Source organism: Neopelma chrysocephalum, unplaced genomic scaffold (genome assembly GCF_003984885.1).
Source record: "Neopelma chrysocephalum unplaced genomic scaffold, ASM398488v2 Primary Assembly neopelma1_164, whole genome shotgun sequence".
NCBI lineage: Eukaryota > Metazoa > Chordata > Aves > Passeriformes > Pipridae > Neopelma > Neopelma chrysocephalum.
The window spans coordinates 550,050-575,641 of NW_020897826.1; the positions used below are offsets into that span (position 1 = coordinate 550,050).

Sequence of the window (25,592 nt, forward strand, 5' to 3'; positions counted from 1 at the left end):
GACACCAAGCCCGGCTTTGACACAGCAAAAGAAAGGGCTTTACGTGGGGGATGTGGGCCTGGATTTATCCCCATGGTCTTTGGGATACAGCTGTGAATTGCCAAGACACAGATCAAGACACCACCTTGTTCTCACTAAACCAGAGGGTTCTGTCTGAAGGCACAGCTGAACAGCTCCTGATGTCCTGCCTCAGTGAAGGGATACAGAGATAAGTCCTGAATTAACACCATCTGCCTCAAGATTCCCCAGGCTTTGTGTCCAACACTCAGTGTCAAAGCAGGAAGGGCTCCATTTGGGGAGGCCCCAGTCACCCCAGTGTTCAGGGGTGAGGTGTTATCTTGAATTTCTGGTTAACACATGTGAGCAGAGCAGTCACGGAACGTGGTGCAGTTTCATTCAGCCAAAGGAGCAGCATGTGGGATCCCCAGCATGTGCTGCCCGTGTTTGGATGATCCAATCCCCAGCTGTGGTTAGGAAGAAAATCCCCCTCCACCCCACGTTAAGGGATTGCAGAATTAAGTGTGGTAAAGCTGTTAATGCCATTCTTGGAATAAGCAGCAGTAGATGAGGTAGTAAAGATGAGCAACCACTAGTTTGTTCCAGCCTGAGGAAATATGAAATGGACAAAGTTGAAATTCTATCTCAAGGATAATTTAATCTCAAATATCTTACTGCTTCCATGTCAGTCACTCACCGCAGGTGAGCGTGCATCCCTCACAACTCATCCATTAACAAGAAATACAGGAGTGTGTTTCAAATTAATTTTCTTTCATGCTGACCAACTTTTTGCCCCTTTCTAGCAATGTTTTGTGAACCTGTCACAACTGATTGAAATGCAACAGCCAAACAGCAGCAACTTGCAGATGACACCTTGTATTAGACTTAATATAAAATGAGAAGCTTGTTTTAAATAGTTATACATGGTCTTTTTAAATGGTTATACATTCCTTACCAGGCCACAGATGAGCCTGTCTAGCAATAGTTTATTTGAAATACTGGCAATAGAAAATTCCAGAATTTAGTCCAAAATATTATCAAACTTACTAATTCCAGTCTAAACTAAGGTTTATGGGTGGGGGAAAAGCCTGGGCTGTTTCTCCCACACCTCCCCTGACACAGAGATGTCCTGCAAGGACTCCTACACTGTCTGGTACCTCCCTGGAGCAGGAACAGCATCCAGCTGGGAAGCAAACCGGGAAATGCAGGCAGGAATGGTTTGTGGGAGCCGGAGAGCGAGTGCTAGCAGCACAAGTCCCAGTGTTCCTGCAGAAGGATATTTTCCTGGGTCTTCAGAACTACAAAGTTTAAACTATTCAAAAGACAGCCCTTGTTTCCCAAGGAGTCAGTGGAGCAGACGGGGAACTGGGAAAAGCTGGCCCTCATGCAAAGCTCCCGGTGACACATGGCACCTACTTAACATTCTGCCACACAATATTTTTATTTAATTTGTTATGGAAACTAATCTTCAAAGCCCTGTGCTTATTTACACATTTTGAACTCAGCTGCAAATATTCACAAGGCAGAAACTGCTTCAAGTCTCCACTCTAAAGGTTCTTAGAAGGTACAATTGAACTATTTTTAAACCGTTCTTAATGTTTCTCTTTTTCCTGTTCTACAAGCTTTTGATGCCTCAAAGAGAGCTCAAAGAAAGCAAAGCACCCAAGGCAACAGCTTTTTTTCCATTAAGCACTCAAGACCAGAAATTGTCAATCACTATTTTGTGCAAATCCTCATTACCCAAGATCCTGAACAGATGTCGGTGTGACATTATCAAAGTCTGCATGTCAGGGAGCACCTGAAGTCGTGTTAAAACCTCTCCAGAGTATCTTCACTATGGCTTTTTATAACTAATATTACGGGTTTTGTGACTCAGATGGGTCAGATGGCGGGTTTTGTTTGGGTTTTTTGCTGTCATGTTGTGCTTTCACTGCAGGACTACACTGAATAGGTTTGTGCTGACCAAGTGCACCCCAATTACCCCTTTGCCACTGAGGTCTGCAGACTCCAATAATTGTCTTTAGCCCATATAAATTTGCCTCTTTGTAAAAAGATTGGCTCCTCAGAGCAGTGGTCACAGCCCCAAGGCTGCCAGAGCTCAAGGAGTGTTTGGACAACACTCTCAGGCACAGGGTGGGATTGTTGGGGTGTCCTGGGCAGGGCCAGGAGTTGGACTCGATGATTCTTGTGGGTCCTTTCTAACTCTGCATATTCTGTGATTCTCAGATGGCACTTTTAGAAGCTGTGGCATGACGTGGTACAATGTGAGGAGGCTCAGATGTGGCACCCACCCCCCCCAGCCTCTGGTTAATGCTGTGGGAGACTTTTGGGCAATGCAGTGCCCCGCTCTCAGTATGACAAAAAATTAACTCTCTTCATTCCTCACAGAAAGTCAAAAGGGAACTTCATAAATCCCTACTACAGGGAAGGGGCAGAAGCCACCACACCAAACCACAAAAGCTGCTGCAGGAACAAGGGCTTCAGAACGAGCACCAGAGCAAAGCTGAGCAGAACAGCCACGACACCTCGGCAGCAGATCTGGAAGAACTGGACGTTTAAAATCCCCATCCCGAAGCTGACAAGCAGCCTGATTCCTAAATAACCTGCCCTGGACGGGGGAGAAACGGAGACGACACAAGATGTTCAAACCTGTTGTTCCAGGGGTGAATAAATATTTAACTCTCTGCTAACGTGGCTCCCAAGACTGAGGAAACAATGCATTTTCCAAACCTTTCTGATTGGGGATTCAGAAAGACATTTCTTCATGGTGCTGAGGCCCAGCTGGGGGGAACAGAAGGCAGCAGAGTCAGAGCAAAGGAATTTCTACCTCTGTGGATTGCTCCCATGTTTCACCACTTCCCTGTGCTCCAGGTGGAAACAAAACACACTGATACTGTAAACATATTCCTGAGCCAACACAGGTAACCAGGAGATCCATATTTAACAGGCAAGTCAATTAAGCATTAAGCTGTTCAGCTAATGAACAGTTTGTCTGAATACTGAAGTAAGATTAAAAACATTTGTGTTAGGTCTTTGCTACCAAAACAGTGAATTGTACAAAAAAGAGGGAAAAAAGATCACTCAGGCTGAGTTTTGTTGTTCCTTTGGAATTCTCTGCCATTGGGTGGGTTTAAATAGAATCACAGGAGAATCACAATATATTCTGAGTTGGGAGGGACCCACAAGGATCATCAAGTCCAAAATAGCAGTGTCCTGGGTGAGTTGAACCGGTATTCACAAGGATGGTGGTTTGGGTGTGATGAGAAGACGACAGTTCATTAAGGATAAATTCTAAACCACATGCATGAAAGTCAAGATGCTTCACATGTGCTGCCCAGGGACAAAGGTTCCCACATGGTTTTGGGAACGATTTGTTATGGATCAACCTGATCTTTCTACGATGCAATAACAAGTCCAGCAACAAGGAGCAAACCCTCCTCGCACTGTCTGTTCCGAGTTACACAAGCTGTATTTTGATTACAGACAAGGCAATTAGGAGGCTCCAGATCCAACAAAGTCCAGGACAGAAAACAACTGTGGCAGGAGAACCGCCCTCAACCTCAGCCAATGCATTTGCTGCCTGCACAGGGAGGCATCCAACCGCCTGCTATCTGCACAAGGCAAACACATCTTAACCCTGCCAGCTTCCAAACCAGCCCTCGCCTCCCACCACGGGCACAAAACTCATCAGCCTAATGCAATTTAATGCAATTTAAGGGCTACCATGGGTTTTGATGCCCGGCGAGCGTTTAATTCACATGGTGTATTTATAACCAGGAGGAGGAAGGGAGGAGGGAGCCAGCACGAACCCCGCTTTGCCACAGCTTAAAATGCCTTGTTTGGCTGCCACACGTATGGGCCGGTGCCAGAGCTGGGCTTAGGGTAACGCTGGATGACGTGCACACGTGTAGGATCCAAAGCCAGAGTCCCACAGAAACAGGATCGCAGAGCTCTGCACGTCCCCGTGGCTTTTTCCTCTTACTGTAAATGGCTGCGATATCTGACATATAAATTTATCCATGAGCAGCCCTGCACACACACACACACAGAGGATCCTACTTGAGTTACGCTCGCAGAGGGAAGTGTAATTTATTTTCCTAACAGTGTCATGGCGATAATGAGCTCCACAGCAATGGGTTCTTGTGGTTCTAAACAAAAACAAAGCCAACAAGGGGAAAAAAAAAGAAAAAGGAAATGCAAGGACTAATCGCCCCCGGCAGTAACTCCTGGGAGCGTGTTGCAAGCATGTGATCTTAATTTAGTACTACAGCTTGGGCTTGTTTCCTGAGCTGCTGCAAGTGCTGAGTGGCATCGCTGCTATGGAAATCCATATGGATCTTACCTCCTTATAAAATGTATTAAATCCTGTTGTACATGCATAGTGTTTTTTAATTGATCGCTTTTCCTCAAGATTAACTCATACTCTTCCTGCCAAGACTCCAAATTCACAACGTCACTGAGTCCCATTTGTTACAGGGTTCTAGAAACATAATTTTTACCTCTAAACCAATTTTTAATTTTTTTTACCCATGATCCTCTATTTCCTTATGAGTATTTATTTGATCTGAACACGTCAAAACAACACCTAATCCCAGTGCATTAATGTGCCAAAAGGCTGAAAAGAGCTATTAAATTAAACAAAACTGTGTCCCATGGAGACTGGGTGTAAATCTAAAACCCACAGCAGAGAGCATGGACAGAGGGTTGCTGCCAACCCCACTGGATGGTGGATTATTCCTTCAATTATTATTTCATGTCACCAAGACCAGAGAGGCAGAAACCTAAACCCCAAACCCACTAGCAGCAGTTCTGGGCTTTCCTGGACACACTGCTCCCAGGGCACCATGATGGCATTAACGTGCCTGGGAGGAACAGGGTTGGAAAGGTCCAGTGGGCTGTAAAAAGCACGATGACTTTTGATCACCTCAGTGACCAACAACAGCAGCTCTCCCAGCCCTTCCTGAATCTACAAAATAAATGGAGAAACTAGAACAGAACAAAACATAAGAAGTTAACACACTGCTCCCCAAATCTTGCTGGCAACGCCCAGACCAAGCAAAATTTAGGAAGTACCACAAGATGCTCAAGTGAATTCGATGTCACTTATTCCCAGAGCTCAGCTGCTCTAACAACATTCATCCCTCCCTTTCCCCCAACACCAAAGACAACGAAGGAACAACCCTCCCAAAAGCCATCGGCCCAGACACCGTCACCCACATACAGGGCTGCAGTTCTCAACACCAACTCGGGAAGGAGCAAGTGCCAAATAAATCCAAGATTTTACAATCAGCACTAAAATAAAGTGTTATTTATAAAATATTACAGTACATAATGCCATGACCCCATTGAACTGCGAGTTGGGAATGTTAGGAGGTCCCTATTTACACAGGAACAGATAAAATTAACTGCAGGTGCCTCCCTTCCCACGGACAGTGACTTCCAAAAACAACACACTTTCTACAACGTAAAGGAAACTCTTCCCATTGACATTTCTCAGGACAACACTACAACTCTTATCTCCTCTATCAGTGAGGATAAGAAAAAAATTGTTTCTCCTCCCAACCCTTTCACAAATTACGTGCTCGAGTGGAGCTACACAGAACCCCTCCAATATTCCAAACCAGAGCCGGTGTTCCCAGCCAGGAACAGCCACTACAGCTAAAGCCAGTGGGGATGCTGGTACTGTTGTGTGGACCTGTGAGGATCAGCAAACATGAGTTCAGACAAGATAAAAGGGTTTGGAGCTCTGTGCCACCTTGTCCAGGCACGATAGTGGAGGACTTGGAGGTCTGTGGAAGTTGTTGAATGGAGATTGGGAGAAAGGTTGAGTTGGGCTGTTCACAGAGGAAAGGGGTGGATAACAGGAGATCTCTTCAGAAGCACAGTCCCCTCCGTGCCAACCTTCTGCTGTTTAGACTGTGGAGTAATTTATTATCATCTGTACTACACCTGCTGGTGGGCATTTCTCTGGAAATACGTATTTACTTCTATGGGAATTGTGCCAAGGAACATGGAAAACATGCCAAGAGGAGCTCACATAAACAATGCACACATACGTATTCACACCCATACTTTTATTTATATAATACATAAAATATGTTTATATCTAAGTCATCTCAATATGATGAAGCCCGGAGGAAGCCACCAATGGCGATGGGTCCATGATGCCTTTGGTCACTTGTTCCTCATCTTCTTAGGAAGTGACAACCTTTGCAAATGAGCTTCTCCAGCTCCACACCAAGTGCACAATGTACTCAGTCCCTGTGCCCAGGTGTACAAAGCCCTGTGTGAATTCGGATCTAATGGCTGGACTTAGACAGCCCAACTATTGTCTCTTATTTTTACAGATGGGACTTAGGCTACAACCCTCAGCAGTGCAAGACTTAGGCTACAACCCTCAGCTTCTTCCACTGAACCTTCAGGACAGGCTGTCATTTAATGGATTTTCTAGACCTTCCTGTTTCTCTCCCTTTAAGGTTTTCACTCCTGCTGTCCTCTGTCACCCCAACTATTTACACAGGTAACTGGATATCTCCCACTTGAGTATCCCTAACATTGCTCAGTCAGAACGAAGATCCAAGAAACATCTTCCTTTTCTGTGTTTTAAGCAGTGCTCATGGTGCTTACACTATGGCTGCAAGTCCCTCATGAGGTGAACTTACACAGCAAAGCATCTTGAGCTGAAAAAAATAGAACGAATAAAGAAATTAAAAGTCAAGACTAGGTCTGTTTTCATTCTCCTGGCACCTTTCAATCAAGCAGATTCCCAGGCAGGTACAAACAAGTTGCAGAAATCAGGCTAAAGCTGTTGGCCATCAAGCTCAAACTACCAAAACATGGAGTTTGATTTGAAAACACAGCAGCACTGTTAAAGGAGGGACAAGTGTCACAAAGTGCACACCAGGATAGCGACGAGAAGTTGTAAATACTTTACCCAGAGTCCACAACAGTGCTGTTGTGCCATTCCCTGGCAAGCAGATCAAGCCTGCTCCTTGTACTTTGTGTTCAAAATTACATGGGAGCTTAGCACAGTTAAGGGATCAGGAATAAGCACCCACTTCTGCTTGCTGGCTTGTTTTTATTTAATATGTAAACCCCCAAAATTGACACCACATCTTCAGGCAAAACCTGGAGCCCACAGACAGTTATCTCTGTGGATAATACCCTGTGCAAATCAATACTAACTCCAGGCTTCGGTGCTGTCAGTGCCTTTGATGGCTTATAATTGAAGCAGATTAAGAAGACATTACCCCTATTCCTGTCCCTCAGGTACCCAAGGACTGCAAGGCCAGAAGTTTCTGAGCCCCAGCCCCTCCCTGATTTGCAAAAGAGCCACTAAATGAAATCTGTCTCCCTACAAAAAGGAGCAGAAATGCTCAGAGCACCACTGGGGAACATGGAGGTTTGTAAGGAGGAGTTCATTTTAAAGTAGTTTGTACATCAGCCACCTCATATTGTATTTGATTCTCTACATCAGAAGAGACTATTTGTAATTTAGACCAAGACCAGAATATTTAATGTTAATTTGGGGCATTTTCCTGTAAAGCTTTGATCATAATTTTACTCCCGGCCAATGAGGTTGTTTTCCTGTTGTTATGGTTTGTTAAATTTCAATCCTTATAACAACCTGAGGATTTGGTGTTATCATTCAACAGTTCATGCCACCTGGGAGCCTCATGAAAGCTTCACGTTAATATTTAACTATATATTACTCTCCAGTGTACAGCACCTTGCAAACATCCCTATTCACTTTTAATTGAATGTAAAGTCTCTATTTTGAATACAGATCTCCTCTCTCTGAACCAGCAGGATGTGAACCACCTCTACCACATCAGTGCTGGGGGCAAGTGTCTCATCTCACCAATTTATTTCTTAGTGATGGGCAGCAGGGACTGACCAGAATAAGGAGTCAGCAGGTCAGTGCTCAGTGAGAGAAGGTGCTGCATCAGGACAAGACGTGAAAGAGAAGGACAGGGAAGATGTGTCTTCACACTGAGGGAACAGCTGGAGCTGTGTCAGGGCAGTTTGGGATGGGTATCAGGGAAAGGTTCTTCCCCCAGAGGGTGCTGGGGCACTGCCCAGGCTCCCCAGGGCAGTGGGCACGGCCCCAAGGCTGCCAGAGCTCCAGGAGCGTTTGGACAACGCTCTGAGGGACAGGGTGGGATTGTTGGGGTGTCTGTGCAGGGCCAGGAGTTGGACTGATGATCTTTGTGGGTCTCTTCAAACTCAGGATATTCTGTGATTCTCTGATTCTAGGAGCTGGTACTTGAGAAACAGAGACAAGTAGACACCCACAGAGGGGCTTTAACATATGGTCATGGTTTAAGACCAAGGTCCATCTGATTTTTCCAAACACAGGTCTAAGACAAGTTATTACTTTTACCTACAAATCCCATCCTGAAAATGAGGAGTGATAGGATTAAGGCACAAGGCAAAATGTCTAACCTTTGCTTTCTGCAGAGATAAGGGAGGGACAAGATTCCTTTCCTCAAGGCCACAGGGAAGGATGTTGTAGTAAACAAGCCATGAAAGAAGGAAAGCTAAGCTGACACAGGCAGCTGAGGAAGATGGAATTTCAGATATGTTATTGTAAATGTAATCCAGACACACAAAATAACAAATCTACACCAAAAAGCACACAGAGTTCACAGCAAATAGGAAAATGGAGCTGTCCATAACTGAGAAAGGTAATGAAATGGGCGGAAGTATAAGATTAACCACAAGGAGATTATGCTGATAACTAATGATCTACACAGAAATGTCAGGTAGAGGTTAAGATTTTAATCTGGGCAAATTTCACGGCGCAGTCATGAAGTGTAAACATCGATACTGAAAATGAATTTGTGTTTGTGGGTGACGAGGCTGAAAACAAGCAGAGAGGAAAATGGAACAGGACTTATCCTAGATCCCCCTCCCCGCCTCACCTCCCAGAGAGGATGAGGAGAGAGAAAGGTAAAGTATCACCTGAAGGCCAGTCATGCAAAGAAATATCTGGAGGGTGGATTTTCCTGGGAAGCAGAGCTAGCTCGCTCTACCAACCAGATCTTTTTTTCCTTTCTTAAATTACCAGGACGCATAAACTGTTCAGGGCGCAGTCATTTAGCTTGCTGCCCAAATCCACGTTAGCCAGGGAATGGGATCACAGTGCCAGTCTCTGTCCCACTGCAGTCACTCTGAGGATAAAGGGCTCTGCTCTGTGCCAAGGAGAGTATGACCACCGGAGACAGCAGTGCACGGACGGCGACTCCAGGGCTCCAGCAGCCTCTCCCAGCAGGCAGAGTCCTTGGAAGAAGCTGTTGGGCAGCTGCCCTCTCCCAGCACAGCCCAGCCTGGCAGGAATCAAATCAGAGCAGTCCTACCCCGAGCGAGCAGCCAACGCAGTCAGGACTCACCTCAGGGCTAACACACACATCCTCCAGTTACCAGAGTTATTTCCCACATAGATACCTCCAAAACTCAACACTGTCCAGCATGTCTTCACTCATTTCATAGATGTTGTGGTTTTCCCTGAACTTACAATAATTTTTTCCAAAACAATATTTGAACTGTAGAAAGAGAAATCACAGAATCACAGAATATGCTGAGTTGGAAGAGACCCACAATGATCATCAGTCCAACTCCTGGCCCTGCACAGACACCCCAACAATCCCACCCTGTGCCTGAGAGCATTGTCCAAACTTCTTGAGTATCTCATTATCAGGTCATCATCATGGCTGGGCTTCGCGAACGAAGATTTGGGAAGGGCTCTACCCACGTTTCTTGTACACAAGTATCAAATACACCAATTATTTGCACGCATATAAAATTCTCTCAGCTACTGGGGTTGTTTTGGCCTCCTCAGCTCCTGCCCATTAATCTGTTCACCCTCCCCTTTTCCCAAACCTCTGTGCATGCTCGCCACAGTTTATTTCGAGGTATAAGAATTTCCTTAGCAGTACTGAAATAGATACTGCTTGCCTGCAGAGCCAAGCAATGTGCAATGTATTTTTATTTACTACTCGCCCTCGTCATCCTCGGCATACCAGCAATGCCCATTTTCAACTAATTCACTGTATAAGAATATGTGGCACCGCACAAACCCTCCAGCTCAGCTCTCTCCAGATATCCACATATCCTTTGGCTTACCAGCTTCTCTTTACAAACACACTGATCCCTAGAGTTTTTTGTGATCATGCCACATCCCTTTGCTGCTCTAACCCAAGTGAGAAGTGATAAAAATGACCAAAAGGCACACAAACACAACCCTGAGGAAAACCAAATGGCTGGAGATGAGTAAAAAAACCATTAACTACATTGCACAAGCCACCCTTGGAGGCCATTAATCTGTTTCTCCTTGTAAACTATGCAAGAGACAATTGTAATCTGAGGGTATTTCATGCCAAACCAGTTGTGCCATCTCAACAAGGCCAACGACAGGGGAACTGGATCATCCCAAGTTACATTAAACTCGGGGGAGATCTGAGTTTCTCAATCCTTCTTCCACAATAGTTAATGGCTCCAACTGTCAATGGTCAGAACTGTGAAAATTCTGCTTTATCTCATCCCACTGCCTCGGTGAGCTCTTGAAATAAAACTGACTGTCATTAAGGTCACTTTGTTCAATGACAAGGAAGTGGGGGAGTAGCAGAAGTCTCATTATCTGCCCGTGAAGCTGCGCTCAGCCATCGGGACAAACAGGATCTGCTGACATCACCCGGCCTGCTGGCGTGTGCCACAGTGCTAAAAACCTTCAGCTTTGGGGATGTTGGGAGTCAGATATGGTCTAATCACCAGTCACCATCAGCATTGTCCACTGCAGAGCAATTAGGACTATTCAGAGCTGCTCTAATTGATGCCACAGCCATGGATCCCTCAGCAGGCAGTTACTGTGGAAACATATGGAAATCACCTGACAATGGATAGAGTCCTCTGGGGGGGGGAATCACACAAACCAGCTTTATGTAGCAAGAAAAAGAGATGGCACTCTCCTCTACAAGAAACCTGAAGCCGTATCAGTTTCTCCAGGGACAAAGAGTCTTTTTCTTAAGTGAGCTTCGGAGGTTTCATGTCTCAGCTTGGAGCTGCCGGCACAGGAGTCAATCTGCTACTGGAAGGGTGCCCAAGAAGTTTTGGAGATGCCCCCTAGTCCATCTACCTTGTCTGAGGCCACATCAAATATTTCCCCTAAGACATTGCTGATGGTTGTTTGTCTGAACCCATCTTACAGTTAAATTCTGCCTCGAGGCACTTCCTGCATTCACTGGCTGAAGTTTATTGAAGAGAAGGGCCCAGAACCACCCAAGAACAGTTGGCAGTGCCAAGAATAGACTGGTGGTACCAAAGTCCATATCCAGCACTTGACCTGCTGCAGAACACTGAGTACAAAGCAAAACACTTGAGAGTTGATTGCTGAATCCTGCTCAGTCTCCCCCAGCACCTAAGTGAGCGCGTATTTGAACCTGCGCTACTTCAAATCAGGCCTTGGGTGGATGGACATGTTACCACGGCGGAGAGTCATTGGCAAATCTGAGCACCGAGAGACCTAACGCATGTTTGAAAAACACAATCTGGACTTCTTTTTGTTATCACAGATTAGAGCATGTGGAAAAACAACACATTCTTCCTCGGTGCTGATCAACAAGAGCCGTCACGCAGCAGCTCCTCCTCTCACTAGCGGAGCCATGCAAAACGAGGGGACGTTTTTCTTATCACACCCACCAAATTCACACACTCAAAGGAGAACATTTTATATTTCCCAGAACAAAAACTGACTCTGGATGTAGATACCAAGTTCAAATAGACTGGTTTTGTGGCTAGAAACTCGGTATCCAAGCACTGAGAGAGCAGTCAAACACTCCACGAATTATTTAAGCAGCCCTGGAGATTATTAAAGTGTGGAAGAGAAGCCTAAGGAAAAGGTAATCTGCACATGGCATTTCTTTTGCTAATTTAATAATTGTGCAGACACTGATGAGGTGAGAAGTTGTTTCAGATAAAGCACCAGTTTCTGCATAAACGCTTTTTCCTGAAGTCTTCAGGTAAGACTGTACCATATGCTACACTTCCCCTCTGCCAAAAACACAGATTCCTGGAGCCTAAAAGCCATGGAATTGAATGAACAGAGAAACAGTTTATGGAGCTTTAAAGGCTTCACTTCAAGTACAGTTTTAAAACAAAAGCCTTATTCCTTTAAGCCATGTTAAGGTTCCTCTGGGCGAGACTTTCAGACAGTCAGACATCACGCTGAGGAGCTCCATTTCCTCTCTGGCTTTTGGGAGCTTTTGAGGGGTACTTAGAGGGAACTCTTGGACTCCTTCATCCCCAGCTGAAGCTGTGTAAACACATCAGTGCGATCAGCCTGACTTCAGAAAGAAGACATTCAGAAAAGACTGAAGACCAGAAAAAACAACCCTGTTCATTCTATTAAATCATTGTTTTCACTACCCAGAGAATATAATTGGATTGTCTTCACAGAAAAAACAAGGAGAACATTTGTCTGATACTCAAATTTTAATGAATCCTTCCACTGCTCATGAAGTATTAAAACCCTTGCAGTGTTGTAACGTAACATGGATGTGCTTAATGAAGTTGAAAATGGCAACAGAAAAATGCTTCATTATCCCAGGATGTCTGTGGAATTGCATGTGCCTTATTCCTGGGAAACCCAAAACACAGGGATAAAGCTTCCTGCATCATTCCTGAGATTTTCCAGTCAAGCCCACTTTCAAACTCAAGCATCCTTTATGTACTTCTTCAATCATAAAATGCTGCTGATATGACAGAGTCTGTCTGAAGCCTGGATTTCCCAGTGCCCAGGTCAGAGCAATAGCTGGAATTTGATTTTTCCTTGCTGCAGGTTGCTCAGTAAACTCTCAGTTACTGCAGATATTTCAGAACAAACAACTCAGAGCTGATGGCATCTCCCTCACATTATCGGAAGCGACGCTGCCAAATTCAGACAGACCAAGTAATCCATCCCTGGAACACCCAGTGTCATTTGGGCTCTTCACATCAATGGGGGAAAATCAGCCAGCAAATGGGCAAACCCATTTTGTGTCATCAAACTGCCACACGAGAATGTCACATCTCAGCACTCAACTCCTTCCTCTCAGCAGGAAAGGTGCATCTGTCCCTGCACCTCTGGAACACCTTGGAGAGCCCAATCCTTCCATCCCATGGTTACTTCCCTGTGACCCCACAGGCATTACACCCTTACACTGCTGTGTGCTGCTAATGTAATTAAACTCCAACAGCTGCAAACCCAGAGAAAGTATCAAAAATTGAGTTGGAAATTGCAGCTACACGACTCCAAGCCGTGCTTGCTCCGTTGCCCTGTGAACCTTCCCTTCCTCACACTCCTACAGTCCAACAGGCTTTGTTCTGATGAACACATTGGGACCAATCTCCTCCCTCCATGCCCCAGACAATTCACATTTTAAAAACCACTAAATGAGGAATTGTGCTCAGGGGTCAGATCAAAGTGAACTGAGAGAAGCACGAGGGACCAGAAACCAGAACCACAGAGTTTACTGCTCAGTTTGAAGGTATTTTCTCTGATCTCTGACAAACTTGCTCCCTAAGTTGCCTTAACTCTGTGTGTTGACTTAAAAACCATCAGTCTTGTGCTGGAACTTGAGCTCAGGCTCAGCTCATCACATCAGAGACCCAAAATTCCAGCATGGCCACACACCAGCAGCAGTTCTGTGGGAGTCCCAGGTGACCAGCACTAGGATGTGTGCAGCTCCAGAAGCCTCTAAATTGAAAAAAAAATGGAGTAGTTCTACAAACAGATTAAAGAAATTCCTCTTTACCAGCCAAAAAGACCTTGCAAATTTTAGTGTTCATCAGACCAATCTCGCTAAATACCTGTCACCCTCATTAGGACTATGAACAAGGGTCATAATTCCTGACAAGGGTCTTAACTCCTGACAACTCACCTGTCCAGTCTCTGTCAGTCCTTCAGCACCTGCAGTGTGGGAGCTGATGTCTGCAAAAGCTTAAACTGCCCGAATCACAATTCCAGTGGAGCAGTATTTCTTGACACCCTTAAAAAAAAGCACCTCTAACCTGATACACAAGATTAAAATCACTTTTTTTTTCTTCAGGAGTGCACCAAAATGATGACAATGAAAGCACAATACACCCTGAGTTCTTTAAAAATAAGTAGAAGAAAATTAACCCCAACATTATTTTAACTGGACTTTCTTTCCAACTCTTCTGTGGGTTTTTCTTCATAACATCATCTTCCTCCAACCCTTCAAGGTGCCCAGGAGGCAGCCTCTGTGCAGAGAAATAAGCACAATACCAAATTAAGGAATACCCATGGAGGGTACAGAAGCTCTGTGTTAGTCCACGGAATCCTCTTGCCCTGCCCGTGTCACAGAATGACAGAATTCCAGAATATCCTGAGTGGGAAGGGACCCACAAGGATCATCAGTCCAACTCCTGGCCCTGCACAGACACCCCAACAATCCCACCCTGTCCCTCAGAGCGTTGTCCAAATGCTCCTGGAGCTCTGGCAGCCTTGGGGCCGTGCCCACTGCCCTGGGGAGCCTGGGCAGTGCCCCAGCACCCTCTGGGGGAAGAACCTTTCCCTGAGATCCATCCCAACCCCCCTGGCACAGCTCCAGCTGTTCCCTCAGGTCCTATCCCTGGTCACAGAGAGATTGTCCTTCTCAATAGCAATTCTAAAGCTATTTTGAAGAAGGAAGAAGGAAATTCCAATAATAAAACTTTCTGGACACGAACAGGTGCTGAGTGTCCTGCCCTGTCCCGCCCCCCATCAGTTCATTTAAATCTAGATTTACAAGGAATCCAGACTCTTCACATGAAACCATTATACCCACTCAGTCAACATTTAAGCACCACACGGAGCCAAAGTTAAATCTCTGTTTGTTTTACATGTCACAAGCCAAAATAAAGCCATGCTGACGACTCTCCAATGACGTCAGCCCAGTGCCCCTCAGTACCCTCTGCTAAAAAATCAAGATAAAGGCTCCGAAGGCACAGGGCTGTGATCCAGTATCTCCCCGCACACTTATGCAATACCAGAAGAAAACTTGGGACCCAAGCCTGGAATAACTAAAGGTTCATCCCAAGCAGCTCAGCCAGGACCCCCACAACCTTCCCTGACTCAACCTTTTTTCTCTCCCACCCACTGGCCCTAATTAAGCAGCATAAACACCCCAGCAAGTCCATTCACATCCCTCCAATGGGAACTCGCAGACAATTATAGGATATAATTGGGAAGTCTAATCATTGAACTTGTACCCAGCTATTGTTACAAGCTGAAAGGAGGGTGAGTGTTGCTTCCTCCAGGACATGGCTGGTTATTCCCCAGCTCTGTAATTAATCAAAAGGTCCTGAAATCCTCAACCTTCCAGTGAGAAACAATCTTTGTGCTGGTCACACCTGGGGGGTTTTGACCTTTTTTGTGTTTTGTTTTGTGGTTTTTGTGTTTTGTTGGTATTTTTTAAACACGAAATTTATTTACAAAGGCAATCCCTGTCAAATCCAATTCCTGACAGAGAAAGATGTTTTAGAGAACTTTGCCAAGTGACATATTTCAGTAAGTCTGCTCACACTCTCTGAATACACTTCTTTGTATGGACCCAAGAGTTCACAATATCTTTACTGCCCCGAACAACAAATATTTCCAGTTCTTTCCTTGCAAAATCAAAGAATATTTTATCATCATCCAGCTTACATTTATTTTGCTCTATTTGCCTAAATCCAGGAAGGGACATCAGAATTCCATCTGACTTAGAGTACTCTAATAATTAATTACAAGTTTTAATATTTAAAATACAAAACAACTGTCCTTGCCCTCATGAAGGAGGGGTGAATAAAGGAAAACATACAGGACATATAAGCTGGCTAATTCCTTATCCTCACTTACAGCACCAAAGCACCCCGAACATCCAGCAAGATTTGCTGTGAATGAAACATCTCCTCCTCCCTGAGCAAACACCTCACACCACGTGAACGATTTCCTGCTCTCCCATTCAGGCATTAACACACATTAACTGTCGCTCAGAATTATTACTTTATTATCGTTTTTACATTCTCTGACTTCCCACATCCATGCTGTGCCCAGACAATGGCATTTTCCTGTGTCTGCCAAGTGTGCTCGGTCTCCTGTATTTTATCTAACAAGGGGTAGTGCAGGTTCCCTTGTTTAAGCAAATAAGGTGACTTGGAACTGCTCTTGGAGTGGGATAAGTAAGTGTTGTACCTGAAGCACTCGTGGCACAGCACCCTTGGGACTCACAAGGGCCGACGTCACCACTGAGGATTGAACAGGGGTTTAAAAACATCTCGAGTAACGTCAGTGCTGAGCCACTGCACGTGAAGCCTTAAACTCCTCTCAGCCTCCTCAAGAGCCCAGACTTAAATAACAAGTGTTTTGGAGAGAGGGCTAAGGGTGAAAGAATTAAAATAGCAACTCAGATCAAACCAGATGAAAACATTTTCAGTTTTCACTGTATCAGCAGCAAAATACCTCATTCTCCTTTTTAACTCATCAAAAACCTCTTGCCTTGACAAGACCTCTGTACAGAAATTAAGATATTTAAACTGTGTGGAGGAATTATCTATATTTAATGTGTATTAACTGTCAGATGAGTAATTTTTCTATGATGTTATTTTTCCAAAGTTCTAAAGATAAAAAGGATCAGACAGATGTTTCTGTCTGAAGTGCTGGTTGGGAATTGTGACAGGAGAAGAAAATCTTCACTCCCAAGTAAAAGTGCAGCAGTGAAGAACCTGAAGAAACATCAGTGTGGTGAGACCACGGGAGCTGCATGTGAGAGGATTTCTCAGTGAGTTGAAACCTTTTTGTATTGAAATCCTACAGTCTCGTGTCACCCCAGGGTAGTGGAGAAAAGCTGCTTCTTCACAAGTTTTGCTTGGTGTTTTTAAAGTAGAATACTCTTAAATAGCCATTTGTATGGAGGGACTGTTTCCACCCCTTTTCCCCCAATTCTGGGCTGTATCACACCCCCAAGCACCATAAATCTCTTTACTACTCTTAATAAGCTCAAGTGAATTAGTTTAGGGTGTCTCAGTGTTGGTGAACACCCCAACAACCCCAACCAGGGGCCCTCAATAAAGCTGTTCCTTGGCAGGGGTCAACACAGACACCCTGGTGAGATTATCTGGTGTCAACCTCCATCTGGCATTTGTCAGGGCTAGCAAAGAGAAAAAAGGCAGCTCTTATCAGATCTCCAAATAAAGGGAGCACTTCCACTTCATGTAGTAGCAACTGCAAAAATTTCCTTTGTGTTTGAAGCTTTAAAAATATCTTGCCCTTGGGGTTAGCTGAGTCTGTTCAGTGCTTCGAGCCCCCTTTCCCATACAAAGGTAATAAAACCAAGTTGATGGTTACAGACATTCCCAGCACATAAAAATTACAGGAAGCTGTTGCTAAGTAATATTTCTACCTAAGTAAACACCACAAAATGTTTCCCACACACACCTCTGAACTTTGTTATTCAAACCTGCCTTGAAGACGTTCAGAGTTGTAGAGTTTCTGCTGGCACTGCTCTCTCTGAAAGCCCTCGGTGCTATTTCACAGTAGTTGAAAGACATTTCAGGCTGAGCAATGTTTTCCTCAGTGCTTTGTCATGTTGCTTGTACTTCCTCACCTGTCCCCTATCTGTCCCAGAATTTTCCCTGGATAAATCACAGGAAAATTAAAGAGAGATTCTTTTGTGTCCCTTTGTCTCCAGATCTGTTTTCCCAACATCACAGGAAAAAAAAATCATGGAATATCCTGAGCTGGAAGAGACCCACAAAGATCAGAGTCCAACTCCTGCTTTGCCCCAAAAATCACAGCCCAAAATCTGGACAAACATTATTATCTTCTTTATCATTATTATCTTTCTTTAGCAGCTCCTCTACATGTCAGTCATTCCAGGCTGTCATCCCTTCCATCTGCTGTTTTATGTCCCCTTCAATGGGCCCTAATTGTTTCATATACTTTCCACAAATTTAGTATTCTGCCACAACTTCCAAACTGCACTAATTGAGAGACAACTTTTGTTTTTAACACACAAAGCAAGATAATAAATGAAAGAAAGAGTCTGTTGACAGACCTGGAATGGCCCAGACGTTAGTAACTCACATTTCCTGGTAATGAGAAATCCCAAGACCAAGAATAGATTCCTGCAAAGGTTTCATTTGGGATGAACAGAACTTGAATTTCATCATATCCTCTAAAGAATGAAGTCTATATTTCATAGAACTATAGAATGAATCCTAAAATGGTTTGAATTGGAAGGGACCTTAAAGCCCACCTTGTTCCACCCCTGCCATGGGCAGGGACATCTTCCCCTAGCCCAGGTTGCTCCAAGCCCCATCCAACCTGGCCTTGGACACTTCCAGGGATGGGGCAGCCACAGCTTCTCTGGGCAACCTGTGCCAGGGCCTCACCACCCCCTGAGTAGGGAATTTCTCCCTAATAACCAGCCTAAATATTTCCTCTTTTAGTTTAAAACCATTCCCCTTTTTCCTATCACTATCTGGCCCTATAAAAAATATTTCAGACATCCATCCTTATATTCCAGGAATGTGGCCCTTCAGTATCCACCAAGGGACCGTCTGAGATTGCAGATAATTTTCCTGGTAACTTTTATTTGGCCATTCTACTTTTCCTTCCTATTACCTTACTCCACTTCCAGATGACCTAAAATGCAATAAAAGGCTGAACTTGACTTTATAATTACACTGTCAAACCCAGCAAACTGCTCCAAGTTTTGTATGGACAGAGCAGCCTGAATGCAAAGGGAATTGGCAGGAAATCCTATTTCAGAGGGAATTGTTCCTTCCTCAAGTGGAGTGACAGACATATAGAAAGAAAAAAAAAAGTGGAAAAATGCAAAATATGAAAATCATGTTTGGCAGATCCAGACCGAGGTCTAGGACGTGGCATTTCCAGCATTTTTGTTGTCTGCATTCTTCAGCAAAGACTCTCTCTGCAGGAACGTGCTGCACAGAACCAAAAAGTGTGGTTTTATGGCAATAAAAGTAAGAACACATGGAAAAAAAACCTGTTAAAAATGTGAGGGGAAAGGTACAAAACCCACAGAGCAGGAACAGCACTTGGCTGCCATAAACAGCATCAGGCTAGACCCAAATTCCAACCAGACTACATATTTCCCTCCCTTTCTACCCAAAATATAACATGAGTTGGCCTTAACTGAACCGACTTGCTTTTCACACCAACACAAGTGACTTAGGGGAAAAAAAAAAGAAAATAAAACCCCAAGGAAGCACATCCCGATGGATCCCAGTCCATGGTGAATCCACCTACACACCCCTGCACTCAGACACAGATTCCTCAATATTGAAACTGGTTTTTCAAAGGGTGCAGCTGCCCACAAATGATTTCAGTTCCTCCCCACTGATTTCATCCCTAACCTTCGCTCCAACGTCTGGAAGAAGATCCTTTACTTTGTTGTCTCCAACTTGTTATCACCAAGTGAAAAAAATTTCCGGGCTGGAATTGTAGCTGCAAGGATGATTCAGAGCCCTGGACGTGTGCCTTGGAGATAATTCTATGCTGTAACTCGAAGTTAGTCTTGGAGTTAACCGGGATCTTTGTGCTGATTAAATAAATACCAAAGGGGCAGGATGGTGGGAGGGATAACGGCGAGAGACCACGGAGAGCTGGCAGGGGAAGGTCAGGGAATGGTGTGGAACAGATGGGGGATAGCTGGGAACACACTTCAATCCCAACCATTGCCATCTCCCTTCCCACACACACAAAGCATTTCATGGAATTACAGAATTGTTAATGTCGGAAAAGACCTTTAAGATCATCAACACAGCACCTCCACTAACCCATGGCCCTAAGTGCCACATCCACACATTTTCTGAACACTTCCAAGGATGGCAGCCTGGTCCAATGCTTTCCAGCCCTTTCCATGAAAAAATTTTCCCTAAATATCCAACCTAAATCTCCCCTCTGGCAACTTGAGGCCGTTTCCTCTCATCCTGTCACTTGTTACCTGGGAAAAGATCAACCCCCACCTGGCTGCATCCTCCTGGGAGGGAGTTAATTTTCTGTGACATCTTTCAGCCTTCCCACATGTGCTCTCCCAAACTTCTTGCCCATCTAATTTTCTCCAGCAACTCTCCGAGCTTTGCAAGATGGAAAAGCTGGTCAGTTTGGGACTTGTCTCTGTCAATTGATACACACTCTGTAACATCGAAACCATCAATATTTACATATCCTTTGGGATTTTTCGCAGTCCCAGGGCAGCAGTGCTCTCCAGCAGTGCTATGAGTTTAGACAGCAACAACTTCCCATCCCCAGAGGCAAACCAAAAAATAGGAAACAGGAGGTTCTACACTAAAACAAACCAGAGGTACAAATAACCTACGTTAAAACACACAAACCCAAAGTTCCCTATGAAAATGATACTGAAATTGCTACATTTAGAAGAAGAGAAAAAATAAAAGAGAACGCACTTAAAACCAGAGAGCCAGGAGAATTCAGACCTGCTTTAGCTGTTGAAGATTCCCAGATAAGCTGCAAAAACGCAGAGGGAAAGATTTCATGACATTAATTCCCTCAGTACTGGGAGTTGCTGTGAGGCTCTTCAGGCTAAGGAAAGCCAAAATACAGTTCACACAAGCTCTTAACGATCTTGACACAACAATTACACATGCTAAGGATACATTATGGGCTGGCACGAGAACAGAGGATGCAGCGATTCCACCGGCAGGTTCACTAAATAAATGTCACTTAATCTCCACCACCTTTCCCGTCGCATGTGCTCAAGAGTCGAAACGCTCCTCACAAATAGTCTAAAAAGTCCAAAAGACCACTCAGGCTGTCAAAATAACTTCAGAAATACATGGGAAGGTGTCACAAGGTGCAGGACAATTCACATCCCAGCGTGCTGAAAACACCAAGTACCAAAAAATTAAAGTACAAAAAATTAAAGTTCAAAACAAAGATAAACCCAGCTTGTTAAGTGGTTTGGGAAATGCAACCCAGTCACTGCCCAAATATGCAGGAGCACTGCTTCTCCACAGCTTCTGCAAGGAAAACCAGATGGGAGCATCTGTATACAGTGACTTTTGGAACCATTTTCCAATTTAAATCTCAATTTCTAAGTCAAACAGACATAGTAACTGAGCTCAGTTTCTGTGGTGCTGTATTGGTGTCCTCCAACAAACTCAGTGAACGTGTACCAGAGGCTCAGGAGCTGAGATTCCTGTCCCAGTGGTAAAATATTACATTCCTACAGGTTTCATGGATATAGGCAGTTGTATAAAGGAGAGAAACCATACATTCTAGTCTGCTGTAGCACAGAAAAATTCACAAGAATTAGGGACACCATGGCCTGGCCACTGAAAAGCATCACTCAGACCTTTAACCTTATGAAACAGCAGAAAACAGAACACATGAAATGCATAAGGAACCAGGTTTCAGTGCTGATATAACTGTATACCCCAAAGTTTATAAATAGAATGCTTTTTTTATTTTAAAAAAGGAACACACGTCCACACTTGCATCTTCTTGCTCATACCCTGTTATTCTGGCCACAAAAAATAACCACTTTCTTTAAAAGGAAGCTGGACAATTTTGGGGTGAAGAGTAGCAGAGGGGAAACCACATTAATTGCATCAGTTTATGCACACTGGTAGGAATTCCTTCTCAAATTTGGCACTTAGCACTCAGAGTTGTCCTTTAAAGCTTGGCAAGAAATTCTCCCCAGACCACAAGTTTCCTAATTTCGTCTCAGGACACACTGGTTCATTTGGATGCTCGACCTCCAGAAAGGCAGACAACCCTAAATGTGTCAGTCTCACCTCAGTTCACTTTGCTCCCTGTCAAGTCAGATTTGACATAAATCAAAGTAAATATATATTTAAAGCTAAACTTAAGGTCAGGTCCAAGTTCGGAAAAAACAAATCTGCATGAAATTAAAAGCAACTCTAGTAGAGTTTGAGAACTGGAGTTCAGGAGTGGCAACAAGCAGGGAGCTTTCTGAACACACCTTCTCACCTGAACCACAACCCTGGGCTCAAACCCCACTATTTCACCCTCCAACCCATCCAGGTCCTCTCTCCTCCTTCCCTTTTCCTCTTCAGGTCTGACTTGGCTTCCTGCTTCTTACTCTATGCAAACACTGCTCACTCATCCACATATTTTAAACGTTCTTATGGCAGGAAGGTTTCAGGAAAAATGTTATTGCACCTTTCCAGAGTCATGTTTATTCCACAAAGACTTTTCTCTGCTGTCCTGTTCCCATTTGCTGCAGCCTTTTGTTCAGTCTGGACTTTTAAATCCCTACACAAGCACCAACATAGATATTCAGAGCACCAACTATTATGCAAGACATCAGTTCCACTCACAGACCACTGAAATGGGGAGCTCCAGGCAGCTCCTGACTCTCCAGAGAAAGAAAACACACATTTTTGGATTCCTCATATATGCAGGTGAAAGAACTGCTCAAACAGCCCCATCATAAAGGTTCTCTCTTCACCTTCTAATGCCAATTTTGAGCCTGGCTTTTAGGAACCTGTGCTTAAAGACAGCAATCAACAGGTACCTGTTAGTTCTCCGAGAGATCATAGAATGGTTTGGGTTGGAACAGACCTTAAAGATCATCCAGTTCCCACCCTCTGCCATGGGCAGGGACACCTTCCACTAGCCCAGGTTGTTCCAAGCCCCGTCCAACCTGGCCTTGGACACTTTCAGGCATGGAGCATTCAAGACCCCTCTGGGCAACCTGTGCCAGTGCTTCACAGGACTGGAAGGTTAAAAACTTACAGCAGACCCACAGCTGAGCTCCACCACCGTGCACTCACCCCTCTGGCAGCGATCGTGTGTCCAGCAGCGCTCGATGAAAATGCCGTTTATCACAGTGGGGGGACAGTTGCTCTTCCCTTTCACGGTCCCAGGACACACATCTCCACACTCTTCCTTGTCATCCTTGTTGGCCACAATGTAGTTGTCCTCTACAGAATCCAGAATCCTTGACCAGTCGATGGTGGACAGGTAACACAACTCATTGTTCTTCTCAATCCTCACAGCACCCCGGGTGATGTTCATGAGGTTGTAGAGCCCGATCTCCTTCAGGTGAACCATCTCAAAAATCACCAGGGCATAGTTAAAGAACAGGTGAGTCCCCCTGATCACAGTGAGGTTGGGGAAAAGGCCCTTTAAACTCTCCAGGCCGTACACACGGAAAAGCAGCAAGTAGTCTGTGATCATGGTCAGCTTAGGAAAGCTGAGCTCACGGAAATCCTCTGGCTTGGTTTTAAACATTAGCAATATCTGCAAGTGGCCCTCGATCACAGTGCAGTTCTCCAGCATGTTCAGCCGGGTCAGGTTGTTGCGGATGTCCATGCTCCTGCAAACTGGGAGGCAAAGGACATTATTTATTTATTTAACAGAAGCTTAATTGTTTTGAGTTTCCTAAATACACAGTTTTGTCCGACTGCACCATAACCAGGACACGTGGCCCTCTCAGCAAAGCAGGCCTCAAGTGTTAAGAAATACACTGTGGGGAACATTCCCTGGTATTATGGTTACAAAATAAGACTGAAAGAGTATTTCATCATTTTTTCTGCCATCTTGAGTGTCTGTTGCCTCTGTCACGACTCAGTGGTAACACCAGTCCTGAGACATCCCTCACGAAAGGAAGAGACATCTGAGCAACTGAGGCTGTTTTCTTTAGACAGTTGCCAGCGACACACCTACCTAGTCTCAGATTGTGCAATTAATGCCAGTGGATTAGAGGGAGTAATTTAGAATAGTTCCAGGGAGGGGAAGACATGAAAAGAGTAATGGCCAGAGATGGTAGTGCTTGGGAAGAGAGCAGAAAAACCTGGAAATACACACAGGCAGGAGCACAGCCCACGCTTCTGCCCAGACTGGAGTGAATGACAGGAGTCATTTACTACATTAGTAAGTTTTGCCCTGAGCATTCTTTTCAGATGAGGTGTTGGGGTTTTTTTGCTATTATTTTCTCAAGGGTGCAAATCTCCCTGTCTTGACTACCTGGGCAGTTTATTTAGCAGAACCAGTAACCCAAAGAACTGGCAAAGTGAACAACTACATGAAGCATAAATTAGAAGGTAAACTGAACAGTAGGAATCCAGGCACAAGCAGAAGGAAAAAGTTTGAATAGGAAAATATTTTTGTTAACTCTAAGCACAGGTAAGAAATCAAGAAGGAAATTCAGAGCCCCACACCAGCACAGCATAACAGAACTCACAGTGACAACCCTTTTGAAATTAAACGTCACAGAAACATCAGCCAGACCTTAATATTCAAATCCAAGTGGATTCTTTATGAATTTTTCTTTTTTGAACACTGCACTCACTTAAAGGATTCTCCCTTTTGTCTAAAGCTTAGAGAGCATCTTCCCTCCCCGCTCAAGAACAAAAAGCACAGGATCTTTCCCCTTTTTGTCACTGCATTTAAAGCTCATCAACTCAAAAATCACTACACCACAGCTTCGAGAGATCACCCAGCAACAACCAGGCCTTACAAAACTAATGCAGACACAAATATTTCATTGTTAGGATTGCCTGACTCCTCCTGGTTTCACACAGCCCACCACTGTAGGGGTTAAAACCAAATTCTATGCAAATGTCTAATGATTATTCAAAAATTTGCTCCACCGTAATAAAAAAAAAAATTAAATTTGGCAACACTAGTATGGGACTTGAAGCAATGCTCTTGCCCAATGGGACTTTTTGGCACTGTATCCAAGACGTTTCATAAATTGCTTTCTGGAAGAAAAAATGCCTCAAAGATTAGAGATGTACTTGAAAAAGCAGGAAAGGAAGCCCAATGAGCAGCAAGCAGCAACCTCTCTGTCCCAGACTGGAAGTAACTCCAAAGCTGTCCTGCTGCACATCCCACTCCGGGGCTAAAAGAACTGGGAGAGCAACAGATTCAGCTGAAATATTCTGAATATTTATTTGCAATAAATAAGATTGGCATTTCCAAGGAAGCAAGTGCATGACAGCACAGGGCAGTGGTTTCTTCACGAAAGGAGAAGTAACAGAAGGACAAATAAAACTCACTGTACAAGTCACCACAACAGTAAAACTCAGATAAATTCAAAATCCAACATCTTGGTTCTTATTTATTAGTGGTTCTCATTATTGTTGAGCACACGGGCAGTGCTGAGGTGGTACCCAGGGCCAGCTGCTGTCTCACAGGATAAAGTTCTGCCTGTTGGAATGTGACCTTAAGGAAAAGGAAAGGGCAAAAAATACAGCTCAGCTCTCCAGACTACGAATTACTTTGTAGAGTAAGAGCTGCAGGCTATTGCTGTGGCTCAAGGCCATGAGATGCAGATACACACTGAGCATAATTGCCTCAGTCTTTCATCCTTCTGCCTAGAATTAGGTAAGTCACCAGGAACTGGACACAAGCTGGCCCCAGACAAGCCCTTCACCCACAGCCATCCCTGCCCAGCTCCATGGAAAGAGAACCCTGAGTTTGGGTGGAAAGATCTCCAGTTTGGTACAGTCAGGACCAGGCCCTCCTGGTGCTGTGACTGCATTTCAGGCTGTGGAGATCTTCCTATCATCCAGAAGCAGAGCTAAGGAACTTGGTCTGAAGGAGCTATTCTGGGTGGGAA

At 44.5% G+C, this 25,592-nt stretch overlaps 1 protein-coding gene across 2 annotated transcripts in view; it reads right to left on the reverse strand.

Moving 5' to 3' along the window:
- INSR (insulin receptor) overlaps positions 1-25,592 on the reverse strand; it is a 59,326-nt gene that overhangs the window by 27,644 nt on the left and 6,090 nt on the right. For both annotated transcript variants that reach the window (XM_027701649.1, XM_027701650.1), the window contains exon 2: positions 22,801-23,352. In XM_027701649.1, coding sequence (XP_027557450.1) covers positions 22,801-23,352 — 552 coding nt within the window. The remainder of the gene's footprint in view (positions 1-22,800; positions 23,353-25,592) is intronic.